This window comes from Pelecanus crispus, chromosome 3 (assembly GCF_030463565.1).
Source record: "Pelecanus crispus isolate bPelCri1 chromosome 3, bPelCri1.pri, whole genome shotgun sequence".
NCBI classification, from domain to species: domain Eukaryota; kingdom Metazoa; phylum Chordata; class Aves; order Pelecaniformes; family Pelecanidae; genus Pelecanus; species Pelecanus crispus.
In genome coordinates, this window is record NC_134645.1 from 51907572 (window position 1) to 51923061 (window position 15490).

Genomic DNA, 15490 nt, shown 5'->3' on the forward strand with positions numbered 1-15490 from the left:
CCATCCTAGTTTACACTGCAATTCAGCACCTGATTGCACTATTCCATACAGCAACAAAAACAGTGAGTGTTTTCCTTCACAGCTATATCAAGCACAGGTTAATGCAAGTTTCCCTTTCAGGCTCCTGGAAAATTCTTGTCTGCTATTTTTGAAACAATTCTACATTTTTTTAAAAGATTTGCCAAAAATTTATAAACTTGAAAACACTGAATGTACTCTTTTTGGATTACCAGCCAGCAAAAGTAAAATAAAGCCCCAAATCAGTTATTTACTGATGGGCAAATGATAAAGTTACTGGTTTCTAGCCACCCACCTACTTTTCCCCTTCTTTCTTTCTTTGTGTATGTTTCAATCCCTACCTTCCTTCATGTTAGTCATCTATGGAGAATTCAGCTTGTTACAGCACATATTTGCATCTAATCCCTCTTTTCCTTTTGGATCTTGGAATGTTTTGACACTTCAGTTACAGTAAGTCTATTATAAATTAAGGATGCGGAGCCAAATTATACTGAAATAGAATTACCAGTTTTTGTGCTGACAGAAAATCTGTTCTATAGCATTACAAAACAACTGTAATGCTGAGTGTGTTTCTCTACCCACGACTTCTGACAGTTATTACATTACTGTATCCCAGAATTTGTATAGGATAGTGAATATACTCTAAGCTGATTGCAGCTGTGTTACTTCTGCCAAGCCAGAGATAATCCTGGCTTGGCAGAATAGCTACAGCTTTTTATTCAGGTGGACATACTTCTAGACAAGGGGATGAGATTGGCTAAAGCCAATTTAGCAGGAGAAAGAAAAGGAAATGGCAATTAGGTCTTATGATACCATTATTGTCTCCCCACACACAAAAAACCAGAAACGTCAAGAACACAGTTGTTCTCACACGCATATAACTATTGTTTTCTTTGTATATTAATTATGACTCAGCTAAGATCTAACACAGCCAAAATAAATTACCTATCTTGTGATACCAAATGTCCAGCAGCAGTATCAAAAGGTAGTAATGGTCGGATCCTGCAGTGGACTCTGATATTTCCTCTCAGTTCCTAGGGTTAGAATATTAGATGTATTTAACACAAACCACTGGAGAGGACAAATACACTGGAATTTGTGAAGCAGACATGAACGTGTTTAAGAAAGCAGGTGTTTACAACATCACAGCCTTAGACTCTGTGGAGGGGAAAATAGTATCAATATCGTTTGCCCTGATAAGTTAGGAGAAAGTACTTGAGGAAGTATGAGCTCTTCAGAGCTCTGGAAAGGTGTAACCCTCTCCAGTCTAGGGCGGGGGGGGGGGGTGGGGGGAAGGCTTTCAATCCAAGCCATTTTCCCCTCTTCATTCTCCTTCCTCTTTGCCTGAGCTTCTTCAGACACCTGTATTAACTCAACAGACAAGATTACACACTCAATTCCTCTTCCCCCAGCCCTGAGGAAGATGTGGAATATAAAACATTTTGTACCTTCTCCTCTCCACTGTGTGTTCATACATGACTAAAAAGCCAGTAACTGATTTTTCTCTGCAGGCTGATTCAGACTTCAGTTTATCTAACCTGCTGTGTTTCCTTCCTTGTTATTGGTGATCAGTTCTTCTTGTTTTGTATTAGTGAAGACAGCTTGCCTGTGATAGCTAGTGACCACTGGCATTAAGTCCCTGCTGCCTTAGGGAACATCTTTGCAGTAAACTGGAACACAAGGCAGAGTTTGGAAGGTAAGTACACTTTTTAACAAAGAGCTTCATTTTCCCAGGTAGAAAAGCTTAAAAGAATTTTGTTTGAAGGTGGCTTGTGTTTCCAAAAATCAGGGCCTGAATCAGGCAACCCAAAACTAGTCATCTGGGGAGGCAGGCAGGAAGGTTAAAGTACAAAAATGAAAAAATTAATCCCAAACCATCACTAATGGCTGAGTAGGATACAGCTAGATATATTTGGAAAAATACAAGACGACCACTTTGCAATTTCAAGTTAATAATTTTAAGAACTCTAAAACAATTTTAGAAGCTGCAAATTTAGAGAAGAGGATGAAGAAACTCAAGTTTTGTTCACTATTTAAAATGGATGATACTCCTTAGTGCAATATGCTCCAGGAGTGCATTTGGAAGACACTTGTGTAAAAAGAATGGGCTGGGGCTTATTCTAAGGCAAATTTGCCTCAGCAAAGAAATGCATTGTATATAGACAGCTGGGGGATGTGATATATCCATGAAAAGTATATTCATTAGTTTTATTGGTGAGGAACTTACGGGCATAATTACAACAAAATAAGAAAATGTTCTGTCATTAAAGATACTTACAATTAAGCTGTTATGTAGAGCTCTCCTCTTTTGCTTTTCTTTCTCGTATCTCTCTGTCACCTCTTGTAGAGACTGCTCAAGATCAAAAGCTTTTATCTGAAACACTGGAAGAAGCAAGCTGTTTCAAAGAACTAAATTCTGTGACTTTACAAAATGAGTTTTCCAGTAGCACCTCATGAAATATAAGCATAAACCTTTCTAACTTCTACTTTCTTCTCTGAAAAATCCCATCATACTTCTTGCCATGACATGGCTAGGTGAAGTTACAGATAATTACCACAGGTATACATGTGAAATCTTGAAAAACAATCAAAAAGACAAGATACTTAAAGGCAGTTCAAATGTGTCAGTTTAGTTAGACTAATGTTTTTTGTCAGCAAAGCCTGAAACCTAAACTTGAACTAAGCTGCTTCTCTATGGGGCTGTCACTAGCAAGGCTCATGCCATATTTGCAGATTATTAGATTCATGCCAGCTAACTTTACAAGAAATTAACCTATCATTTATCCTCAGCCTCATTTACAGTGCTCCTAATCCTGTAAAACAGCTATAAGGTACCACTTTAAGATAGGTACACTCGCTTCATGGGTAGGATTTCATAAAAAAGATTAATCTTTTGAACCCCAGGGAGTCTCCTTCACAAAACTGAGGAGAGCAATATGGGTCATTATAAAAGCCTTCTAACTTCACAAATGGTTTTTAGTTCAGCCCAATTACATTAATACTGAGCAGACCTAAACCAAACATACAGTCCAGAAGGCACATAACGTGACTGTAAACTTGTGTACAAAGCAAGCTCTTAGGAATCCCAGTGGGACACCAATCTGCCAGAAATTAGTGAGCAGTTGAAGATGTAGAGTAGCAAGCAGTCAAAACTGTGGTCTGAGAGCTGAGTAGCAGGATGGCCACCAGCCTCAGTATGTGCTACCTTATAAAGAAAGGAACAGACTTAAAATCTCAGCATGTCACACACATGATTTGTGCTCTCTGGTATAGACTAAAAATCAGATGACTTCAAGGGACATTTGTCTACACTAGAGACTTCTCAGATCTTATTTTTGTAGTACCCACACTGTTCACCTCCAGCTCATAATGTTCTTCCACAAGTGCATGCATGCAGGGGAACCATGGTGTTAATAGTTGGGGAATCAAAGTCTGGGAGTTTCACTAATAAAAATCCTCTTCTTGCATCCTGTATGTGGAGTAACACTAGCATGTCTTGGTTTGGAGAATCACGTGCAAATATGTTACAATAAATTGTCAAAAGTGACTCGTACATTCACTGACCACTAATTGTACTGTATTTTTCAAAATACAAGGTTGGAATCCATTGATTATTTAATTAATCTCCATAATAAGTATCTTAATTTATAAATTTGTGTACACAAGAACTTTCAGTTCTTGAAGTCTGTTGAATAAGCAGTAAAGTTAAGCAACAGGTGCTAAGGGTACTCTTCCATTCTTCCAGTCTTGGGAAAAAAAAAAAAAATTACTAGTTTGTTTCAACATTTAAGTGGTCTCTTCATGAGGACTGTGAGAAGCCTACTGGACAGTTTCAGTTAACTTAGGCCCTAATTACTCAAAGTTTTTCTTCTAACTAGCCCTCCTGTGATGAAGATGACTGTGAAAACAGAAATCAACCTTGGGGCTTCCTAATTCGCCACCAGGGCTTTTGAGCAGACAGGTTAAGGACTGCGATCTGTAGAAAATGAGTTGAGTCTTTGCATTTAGCAGATAATATTTTGATATTTGTAAGAGTGAACCATCAGTTTTAATGTCCATCTTCTGTAAAGCTTTATGTGCAGCACAGAAAAACTTCTTGAATAGAAGCTCCACAGAGCAAGTTTCCTAATGCATAAATTATTTCTGAACTTTTAATTTTTCTGATAGTGGAGCTATATAGTTATAAATACAAACACTTATTTAACCTTTTCCTAGTTTTCTGCTTGGCATCAGCTGCAAGCTATTCAGAAGTTATATTTGCATCCATAACCTAGCGGCAGCCACTTGGGCGCATCTGTTTTAAAATACTAGTAACCCACTCTTCATTATTCAAGAGAAGTAGTCACTACATGCCTGCAGCTGTTACAGACATCCCTTTCCCTCATGCTTTGCCCATCTCATTGACCTATACAGAAACTTTCTGGGAGCTGGGACTGCTGATTTTTCTGTTTAAACGTCACTGATCACAGTTAGGATCTTCATCGATAATCGGACTAACAGTTGGAGAAGAGAGATGGTTTGCAAACATTCAGGTTTGTAGTGTTTCTTTAATTGACAGTCCTGGTTCAGGAGCTTTTCATTTCCTCCCATTCAGTGCTGCACCACACCTTTTGCTGGGCTCACACAACTGCTTCCATGGTCATGTGGAGGTCTAAAAGCAATGCTTCTTGCTGAGTAATTTCTGTCCTGGATCAGTTCCCTGATCGGTTTTGTGTGGTCACACAAACAGTTATACCAGCATTACAGAAATATCCATGATTGGGACATGAACACCAGGAACAGCATAACCTAGCACAGCCACAGCCTAGTACATATATGGATGTGTACCTGTCCCCACAGTTCCCTGGGTTTTTTTATGTTTCTTTCCATACTAGATTCCAGTTTAAAAACGAGGTCAATCTGACCATGCCTTCTAGGATAAACAGCTATGATGTAATAGACTTAATTCCAAAACTTCTTTTGAATTCAGCTGTGTTTTTTTATCCTAGGCTATAACATGATTTTTTGGGCTGCTGCAATATTTCTGTTGCTGGATCCAAGGTCCCTCTCCTCTTCCCCTACTCTACACTAAGAAGCAAAGGCTTTCCAAAGGCAGCTGAGCTGGTGAGACTCTGCTGTCGAGTTGATGATGGTAGTTCACATTCCATAAATACAAGTCATCAGCACTGTGCAGAGCTCAACTTTCTCCAAGAGGAGCACAGCACGTAGGTGACGTGCCAGCATATGGGCCAAGTGGGAAATAAGCTCCTTACCCAATTTTTCCTCTTCTCCACCCCAGAGAGAAAGTGTCCTGGAACCACAAAGGATACCTAAGTCACTGGGCTGCAGCAGCTTTCACAAAGTATGTCAGTAACCTGCAGCAGCTCCTCTGTCACATACTCACTTGGACAGATTTTGCTCCTTAGAGGCTGCCACTTTGCGAAGCAGTGAGAACAGTGGTTTCCCCTCTCTAAAAATATGTTCTGCATGCACAGATACTGTCATTTCCTTCTTCTGGTAATACCCGCATGGTGAAGCAATCTAAGAAGTCATCTTAAATTTTTAGAAATTCCTACCCTTCCAGAAATCTGCTGAATTACTGCATCTGCCTCAGTAGTACCATTTGCAGTCAGGTGGCCAGTATTTTTTGCTAAAATGATAGCAGTTTTGTTTATGAAGGAAACAGACCTATAGCAAATGAATAATGGACACTTCTCTCATATGAATTACTACTATTTAAATTTCAGTGGGAAAGATGGCAATAGCCTGGTTTTCAGACTGTGAATAAATATTTCTAAGCAAGGGACTACTCAGTTATTACAGGGAAGTTTTATAGTTTCCTGCATGTCAACTACAGCTTTGAAATTAACCTACCTGAATGTTTCTTCTATATCTCTCTCTCATTTTCAATCTCTATTTCAGGATTAAACTGATAACATATGTTGCCTCCAGAATACATACTTTGGGCTTTCTGTTTAGAAAAGATTATATGTAATTTAAGGATGGCAATTCTGACTGTCATATTTAACCTGAACAATAGAATCTCTGTCTAAAACATTTGAGAGAGAACTGAAAAATGGCCAAATTAAAAACATAAGTCATCCACCTAAGTACCAACACACTATTTTGTTATAGGCAAGGGAGCTTCTCCTCGTTATGATTTCATAGAACAATGCACCATAAAGTGCAAAGTGAGAACTGTCAACAGGAATTTGCAAGGCCTCATAAGGAATAGTTACTATTTATTTACACTACAACAGCTCAAGTGCCAAATCCAACCTCCTATCTGTTCATTTAGCCCCCTGCTTCAATAAGGGGAACATTCACCTTTATCTAGGGTTAATTTTCCACTTTGTTTTTTTCTGTTTTAAAGACAACTTGATTGAGCATTTTCTCTACATGGATAATACAGTAATCAAATCCATTTTAATCATAACTTAGTACATAACATACAGGGACAAGTTCTGCAAACACCCATCACTGAGAATATTGTTTGTTGCTATTGACATGAGTAGTCCCATCAGAATCAAATCAGTCCCAAAATTAAAGAGAAAAACATACCTTTTAAATGGCTACACATGAATATCAGAGCATCACCCAGGGACTCTGATTATAAATTTGTGTATTAGTCCTCAGTGATGGGGGCAGAGAGTGCCACTGCACTGCAGGGTCTACTTTAAATGTACACACGAACAAGGAAGGACCTGAATTCCGAAACAGTAGTCTGTATGGTGTTATCTACAGTCTAGCAAGTGGAAATGGTTTTGATTTGGAAGTAAAATTTTCTCCATAAATACACAGAAATATTAAAAATCCAGTCTGTCCTAATTTCAGACAGTATTTTCAGAAATCCCTGAAATCACCCGAGTCCTTTTCTGGTACAGTCAAAAGCAGACAAATTTCAGCTAAAGCAACACATTCTTTATTCAGCTATTCTAAAATAGTCCAGATAAGAAGCCTGAGAACTTCAGATTAAAAATGTTACAGCTAAGCCAACTCAGCAGTCTAGTAGCAGCTGCAATCAACACAAAAGCTAAATCCAAATGATCAGTCATACCCTCTGCAGAGTTATTTGTACTCTTTCTAACGCTTCAGAACTCCTTGATGATCTCATGTCGAACAAAAAATAAGTGCTACAATTTCAGTGACACGTTTCTCAAAAATCAAACTCAACCTTTCAATGTTACTAACATTTAACAATGACATTGTTGATGTTACATGTTTGAAATTTTAAGTGCACTGAGCCTTACTTTGCATTGCTTCATTTTGCAGCTGTATCCCTTGGACTGCTGTCAAAACTTGGCAAAGATAAGTCTTGCTTTGATGCTGGAAGTCTTTTGAAAGCTCAAGAGCAAATGAATGGAGGCTCTTCAGGTCTTGCTTAAGCCTCTTCTCAGCAAGAAGAAAAGATACGTTATAAAGACACAACAACAGCAGTTCAGGAAGAATCAATATAACCACAACACAAATAATTATGGTGAGATATCACAGTCAGGAAGAACCTTCTACCTGATGAAAGGAAGTCTTCAGAAGTATATCTTTCAGCATGTTTAGAGAAGGATCCCACAAGATATTTAGCAATGTCATCTCCTAAAGACTTCAGCAAGACTATGGATCCTTACCATCTTATGGTACATACTTTGACCATAACACAGCTTCAGGTATAACTAAGTCTCTTTCTTATTTCGTCAAATAAAAATAAGTGTGTGTGAGCATGTGTGTGTTCTGTCCACTTATAACACATATCCAGAATTAGCAAGGAAAAATTGCGATCCATATATCTCTTACTGCATTAATATTCCAGGCTTTGATCAGGAGATATTTGCTAAGCTTTATTCTAAGTCATTTCTTTAAAAAGCCAGTTCTATGCCTTCCTATGAGAATAGATGTATTTCGAAAAGATCAGAAACCTTTGTTGTTCAGAGAAGTATTTGTATTATGGATAAAACTCAGCATAACATACATGATGAGATTTTTAAATGTTTATAAGAGCAGCTTATCTTCACTTAGAAGTCCAAATAAAGTAAAAACAAATTGACCTGATTTTAGGATTAGTAGACTTGACATCTAAGTCTTGGAATGAACATGTAAAGCCATCTGTAAGATGAACTTAACAATACCTTATCTCACAGAAGCACTGTGATGTTTCATTAGTTGGCCTGTTACAAAGTGTCACATATTCTGTGACACATATTGTGACATTTTATTTTTCCAACTGTGGTACTGACCTGGAATTAGTTGATTAGTTTCAATGACAAAACAATAACCTAAACTAAAGGGAGAAAATCACTGCATTTCTCAGTCTCAAAAATCACAGAATATAAGTGGGAAGAATTTTTTTTTTAATTAAGGGTATAATATTATTATTAATCTAGACTTTTATTTGAACAGCTTTGCTCTCTCCTAACATTCATTGATCTCTGAAACCATCTCAATCCACAGATATTGCATCACAAGCAGTTCTGCCATTCAGGCTAACCTAAAATGTAAAACACCACTGCAAAATTTACTGAGCAGGATTGCTATAATTAGAATAGAAGAGAATAGTTCAGTTGGAAGGGACCTACGATGATCATCTAGTCCAACTATGCCTCAATTAAGCTACATCCTTCTGCCTGTTAAGAATCAGATTTCTTTCCTGAAATACTTTTCAGTCATTTTATGCAGGCATTCAGTGCTGCCCTGAGAAAAGCTGACATTTGTTAGTGTCCCTAAAAGGAACTCACTATTCTATGGATTAACTTAAGGAATAAGTACTTCAACAAAGGAAAATACTACAGTACTGGCACTGGCAGAAGAGTTCCAGTCTCTTTGATGCAAAATTAAGACAACCTGAGTGAGCATACAGCAAACTACTCGCTCTTAGGATGTCCACCAGAGCAGAACTCCTAGTGAAATCAATGGAGCTTTCCAGTACTTTTTTAAAGGATCTGCCTATCCAGTTAAGTTATATCACAATTATTGGTTTTTTAGGGGATGTCTATATGATAGCCAAATCAGGGATTGCAAGGTTTTGACTACAAAAATATCTAGCTCGGGTATTGATAGCAGCCTATACATAAGACCCTAGAGCTCAGGAGCAGCCACTTTTACCAGCTTCTCAGGTGACTCTGCAGCCTGTTGCAGCAAAACCACTATAAATTTAAAGCTAACTCAGGCATTGCTACACTTCACTGCAAGCACTGCTGTGAATAGAATAAAGCCACAGATGGGTTCCTATCTGACCATTTTCTGGGTTTTACTGTATTTGATAAGCATACAAATGTTTAGGGAATAGATTATGCCTGTGAAGAGAAGGCTGCGGGGAGACCTTACTGTGGCCTTTCAGTACTTAAAGGGGGCCTGTAGGAAAGATGGGGACAATCTTTTTAGCAAGGCCTGTTGTAACAGGACAAGGAATAATGGATTTAAACCAAAAAAGAATAGATTTAGACTGGATATAAGGAAGAAATTTTTTACAATGAGGGTGGTGAGGCACTGGAACAGCATGCCCAGAGAGGTAGTGGAGGCCCCATCCCTGGCAACATTCAAGGTCAGGTTGGATGGGGCTCTGAGCAACCTGATCTGGTTAAAGCTGTCCCTGCTCCCTGCAGGGGGGTTGGGCTAGATGGCCTCTAAAGGTCCCTTCCCACCCAAAGCATTCTATGATTCTATGATTATTACTAAATGTCTTTACCTTTATCGCTCCATGCAGCTTGGTCACAATAGAACTCCTCTGCAATTTCTGCTGCTGGCCATGCGCAGAGTAGAGCTGCAATACTTCATTAGTGCTTCTTCCAGCCAACCCTTGATACTGTTTTAAAAAAAAGATCACCTGAAAATCACTTTAAAACGCTTTTCTGTTGCATTCTGTCCCCCTTGGTCCCTTGTCCTGGTGTGGGCTGCGATAGAGTTCATTTTCTTCCTAGTAGCTGGCATAGTGCTGTGGTTTGGATTTAGGATGAGAATAATGCTGATAACACACTGATGTTGTTGCTAACACTTAGTTGTTGCTAAGTACTGCTTATGCTAGTCAAGGACTTTTCAGCTTCCCATGCTCTGCCAGGTACACAAGAAACTGGGAGGGGGCACAGCCAGAATAGTTGATCCAAACTGGCCAAAGGGCTATTCCATACCATATGACGTCATGCTCAATATATAAACTGGGGGGGGTTGGCCGGGGAGCAGCGATCGCTGCTCGGGAACTGTCTGGGTATCAGTCGGCGGGTGGTGAGCAATTGCATTGTGCATCACTTGCTCTGTATATTATTATTATCATCATTATTATATTGTTATTATTATCATTACTATTTTACTTTATTTCAATTATTAAACTGTTCTTATCTCAACCCAGGAGTGTTTCTCACTCTTACTCTTCCGATTCTCTCCCCCATCCCACCGGGGCAGGGGGAGTGAGCAAGCAGCTGCGTGGTGCTTAGTTGCTGGCTGGGGCTAAACCATGACATCCCTGTAAACATCTGTAACTCTACGATCTGATTACATGTGATGTTGTAAACACGTAATTTCTTTGCTTTTACCTTTTTCTGCATCACGTGAAGGATCACCTCAAGGTAGCTGGCTAACACCACAATATTCTACTTCCTTAGGTTGGTAAACCTCAGCATCAGATTACTAAAATGCTTTTGCAGTACCTAAAACCCCTTACTTACGCTTGAGGTGGATCTAAATGGTTAAAACTGTGCCTTCACCTAGGGAAAAGGGCTGGTTACATAGCTGGTTTAAGTGTCTTCTGGTAACTGCATTTGATGCAGGAAGCTCTCTGAATGGACATGAAGCAGAACGAGGACACACATACATACATGTGTTAACTGCTAAAGTCCTGAAGGAGCTGGTAATACACAGCCCCCACCTTAGCATTCATTGCTCCAGCTTCCTGCCAACACCGACTCCAGTTACATTCAGGAGAGATGCAATGGTGCAAAACTGTACCAATAAAGCACTAAGCTGGGTCTTCAGAGATCAAAGCAACCAAAGCAATTTTTAAAGGATGTGGAGAAGAGCACTTTGTAATAATCTAAAATTACCTGTTATGCAAAAGCAATTTTTATGGCCAATTTTTTTTTTTTTTTTGAGATGTTGAAATCAAAAGGAAAATAGAAATAGTGCAACTTCAAATATTTACGAGCACGAACACAGAAGAGGAATCTCTGTAGAGTACTTGGGAAATTCTGCAATATGACAGAATCTGTATTACACTAAACACTGCATTTTTGTCATTTACCAGCAGTCCTGGTGCTTAAAATGAGCTGCAACTTCTTCACCTACTTTCCCCTGCAACCTGTTGACATCTGTCATTCCTTAACCAGTATTAATAGCCTCTCTCCTTATTTTTGGAATGCACCTGTCTCTAGCACAGACTTATTTTCTACTTTATTCAGGCCATAAATTCTGTGACTGCAGATCCCTGTTATTTGAATTAACGGAGCATAGAAGAGTACAACGACATGGAAGAGCTAAATCTACTCATATAATGGGTTTGATTTAATTCCAATCATCTGATAGGTAAAAAGTAAACTTTTAATTGCAGTTTAACTACAGATGACATCTGCAAAAACAACAATACAATGTCCTGGAGCTGTTAGAATAAAGAAAGATTCTATTTTCCAAGAAAAGTACTTATCTAAACCAGCCTTTTCCTGCGGCTTTTTCACCTTCACAAAACATGCATCTTCTATTTACAAATGCAACTGGAGGTCCTGCATAGCTATACACCACCTTAGCACTAATATAAAAAGTTCTTACGTGGAAAAGAAATAGTGGGAAGAGATTATTTTAAAAGAACACTCGTTTTTTGTTACAGGCTTTAAGCTCCCAGAAATTGAGACCAATTCTATACAGTGTTTGTGTGTTCTTTTATTCTGAGGATCTTCAAGAGTCATGTTACTCAGATGCAATATTTACAAACATGCTTGACAAAAATACATACAAGTAGTGCACCAGAATTAGTACCTGTAATCACATATGAAAAGTTAAGCATATATATAAGTAATTGCAGTACTCAAGCCTTATTGTTAAACAGCTTAAGCTAGTTAAAACCTACTTTTAACATCTAATATGTTTTCCACCATCTGCACAGGTTCCCCCTGACTCCCCCATTTTTCTCAACATGGACAATAAAAGCAGAATGGTCAATGCTACTTCCATTGCAGTCAACCTCTCATCACTTCCACTATCAAGTTTATCTTTATTGCAAAGGCTGCCTTGGTTTTGAGGTTTTCTCCATTGAAATAGCTTTAGCATTCATCAGAATTTTTTGTGTGTCAGAACTTGCAAATTTGTGCTCACGCATGAGAAGCAAAAAACTGACTATAAAACGTTTTATAGTCAGCTTTATTATAAACAGAAGTGAAACTGAACTACTTAATAGTGTTCTCCAAAGTGAAATCTCAGTTCTGCACTTGGATCCATTCTGGCAGACGTGGCTTTATGTATGGAAGACAGTAGGATCGGGACCTCAAGGACTGCGAACAAAAGCAAGGGGCATGCAGGTAGATAGACACATTTCCAAATAGGCAAAAGCAAGTCTACAGAGAAAGAATCTGATTTCTTACATTCAGTAACAACTCTTACAGTATGCTGCTAGGGTAATAATATACCGGGCTGCAGAAAACAGTGGCAGTGCTGGTATTCATGATTGTCTTAAGGATATAAGCAAGGGAAGGTCTATAGCAAGAGAGAACATTTTTATTAGACAGATGCAACCTAGAGACAAACATTTACACTAGAAATCCTAATTTATGGCTACCCTCATAAGTTTGTCTCCAAAGCTCCCTCACTGACTTCAGCCAAAACAAATCCAATTAGCTTTTACAAGTTAAGAATGAGACCTCTGTTAACCCTGGTTACTGTGACTTGTTACAGCTCAATCCTTCAGGCAGCTCCACCAGCAGACCTGAAGGGTCAGTGACTCATAGCTGAGGGCAGTAGCTTTTTTCGCCAGCACAGCTGGTGAAATATTGGGAGATACAGTGCAAAATCGCACAACCTTAAATTAATCTAATTAAAATTACTATTCTTTTTAATAGAGACTCTTCAATTAAGGTAAAACTGTTTCATGTCAGTTTAGCTCACGTTTTCAGATTGCCGGGGCCAATTAGCCAAGGAGAAGCAGATGTCTTTTAAGTGTATTTAAATAATTGCCTGAATAGAAACATCAATGCAAGGTTAATTGCAAAGTATTTCCACGAATCAGTCGACATTATTTCTGACTGATGGTGGTAACACTGCCACACTCCTCATGTGTGTGTAGGTACTCATATCTTCCAGCACATTTTGCAATAAACTAAAACAGTCCTGTATTTGGAAAACAAGGCTTCATTATCCAATACTCACATAACTACTTCCTACATCTGATGCACCTTACCTGACTAAAGTAATTTCTTTCTTGAATTTGTGAGAGGAAAAAAGAAAAAAAAAACAGCTGAAATACTTCAGATTTTTGGTAAATATTATGAAGCAGAACAAAAATAATAGAAACATTTTCTCAGAATCAATTACAGTATTCTTCTGTATACCTATCAAAACTCATCTCAGATGTACCATCTGCTTCCAGTCAGGCTTTGAAAAATGTTAAACCTACTTTTATCCACAGGTGTTAACAAACCCACAGGGAGGGCACATGGCATTCCTGAGGTCACCCAACTATTTAATGTTTCAACCCAGATCAGAAACTCTTGGCCAACAGTCTCTATCACAACTAACACTCGCAGCTGGCTCTGGTCTAGCAGTGTAGATCAATATTCAAAATTCTGTAAATCTCTCAAATCCTCCCTTTGAAGAGCCCAAACATTATCACAGGCTGCTCCTTGTTGTAATAATGGTCTCAGAACAATATATCCTTCTGTAGGAGGAGATAAGGAAATGAGGGCATCCAGTTGTTGCTGTATGCTGTGTGACTGACTTCTGTAACAGTACCTTGCCTTTTCTAGACAAGTCTAACACTAGTGCTATGAAGCCATGCAATAATGAAACATCTTCCCTGCGCTCTATGAACAGTCCTTTTTAAAGGATCATCCTAATTATGTCTGAAAAGTATTCCTTCAAAATATATCCTTGTCTTTTAGGCAAACATTGTCCCTGCAAGCAGAAAGCAATATTCCATATTTAATGCTTGCAGAATCGTTCCCTCAGCTCATTTTTGTAGGTTTAAAACTGGCAATTATTTAAATGTATGTCAACTTTTAGTGACTTAATCAGTCTATCACTATTGCTGATTAAAAAAAAAAAAGAAAGAAACAAAAGAAGTGCTGAGCCTTAATCCGTTCACAGATTTCCCCAACAGGTAAAAAGTGGAAAACCTGAAAATAGGAAGGCAGATTTCAGTGTCTTTTTTTTTTTTTTTTCCCCCTATTTTCATAAGAATTCTTTTTGGAAAAACAAACAATAGTTACCTCTGCAAGTTTTAGATGAAGGGCAGCATTTTCAGTTTCCAGGACAACTATTCTTTCTTCTTTGATCTAAGGAAAAAAACGCACCCAAACCCAAAAAAGTAAAAATGAAATAAATATGAGTCTGATGAATGCTGTTTTGTTATAATAGTTTTATTACATTCCTCTGTTTCTCTGCCTTCCAGAATCAAAGAACTACCCACCCCCCATCTCCTCAGCACAGTATTTGTCTACAAGCACATGAAGATTAGGATAAGCACTTAATATTCCACGATCACCTATATTTTCTGTCACTTTGCCTGCTCATGTGGAAGCGCGTCGGTACACAGTTTTAACTCCTTTTGCTCTATAACACCACCCCCTGACGTTTCCCGGGCCGTCAGGGAAGTGCTATTTCATTTATTTAGAAATAACCACGTAAATCTCCATTGCGCAGGCTGCACGGCCAGAGACCTCCAGCGGTGCCGCAGCGCGCAGGCGCTGCCCGCCGGGCCGCAGCCGCCCTGGGAGGCTGATGGCCGCCCTGGGAGGCTGATGGCCGCCCTGGGAGGCTGATGGCCGCCCTGGGAGGCTGATGGCCGCCCTGGGAGGCTGATGGCCGCCCTGGGAGGCTGATGGCCGCCCTGGGAGGCTGATGGCCGCCCTGAAGCCCCGTTTCTAACCCAGCCCCAGGTGCAGCAGCCGCTCCCCCACCTCCGGCTGCCCGCCAAGTGCCCACAGGGTGCTGTATTGCGCAATCTCGCCTAAATTTTAAGCCGAGAAATATACTTGCAACAGGAAGGGGCAGGAAGGGGGAAGGCCCGGCGGGCTGAGGCGCGGCCCGCCCCTCCCGGCCCCGCCGTCGCCGCGGAGGGCGGGGCGGGCCAGCTCCCTCCCCCCGCCCGCCCTTCCCCTCGCCTCCCGCCGCCCGGCTCACTCGCAACCGCTGCTCCAGCTGCCGGAGGCGCTGCGCCCAGACGGAGCCCAGGCCGAGCCCGCTCCGCGGCCGCATCGCCCTCCCCGCTGCCGCGCCGCGCCAGAGCGGGGCCTCGCTCGGCCCCCGCACCCCCTCAGGGATTTAAATCGGCCAATGAGAAACGCAGCTGGGGCGTCTGCCCGGCTGCCAT

At 40.0% G+C, this 15490-nt stretch overlaps 1 protein-coding gene across 1 annotated transcript in view; it reads right to left on the reverse strand.

The window, feature by feature from the left end:
- The window catches only part of KIF25 (kinesin family member 25), a 46722-nt gene extending 31232 nt beyond the window's left edge, over positions 1 to 15490 (reverse strand). The window contains 7 exon segments of the mRNA XM_075708294.1: positions 964 to 1052; positions 2297 to 2400; positions 7248 to 7386; positions 9674 to 9790; positions 14388 to 14453; positions 15301 to 15382; positions 15384 to 15490. Of these exon segments, the coding sequence (XP_075564409.1) occupies positions 964 to 1052; positions 2297 to 2400; positions 7248 to 7386; positions 9674 to 9790; positions 14388 to 14453; positions 15301 to 15382; positions 15384 to 15490 (704 nt within the window).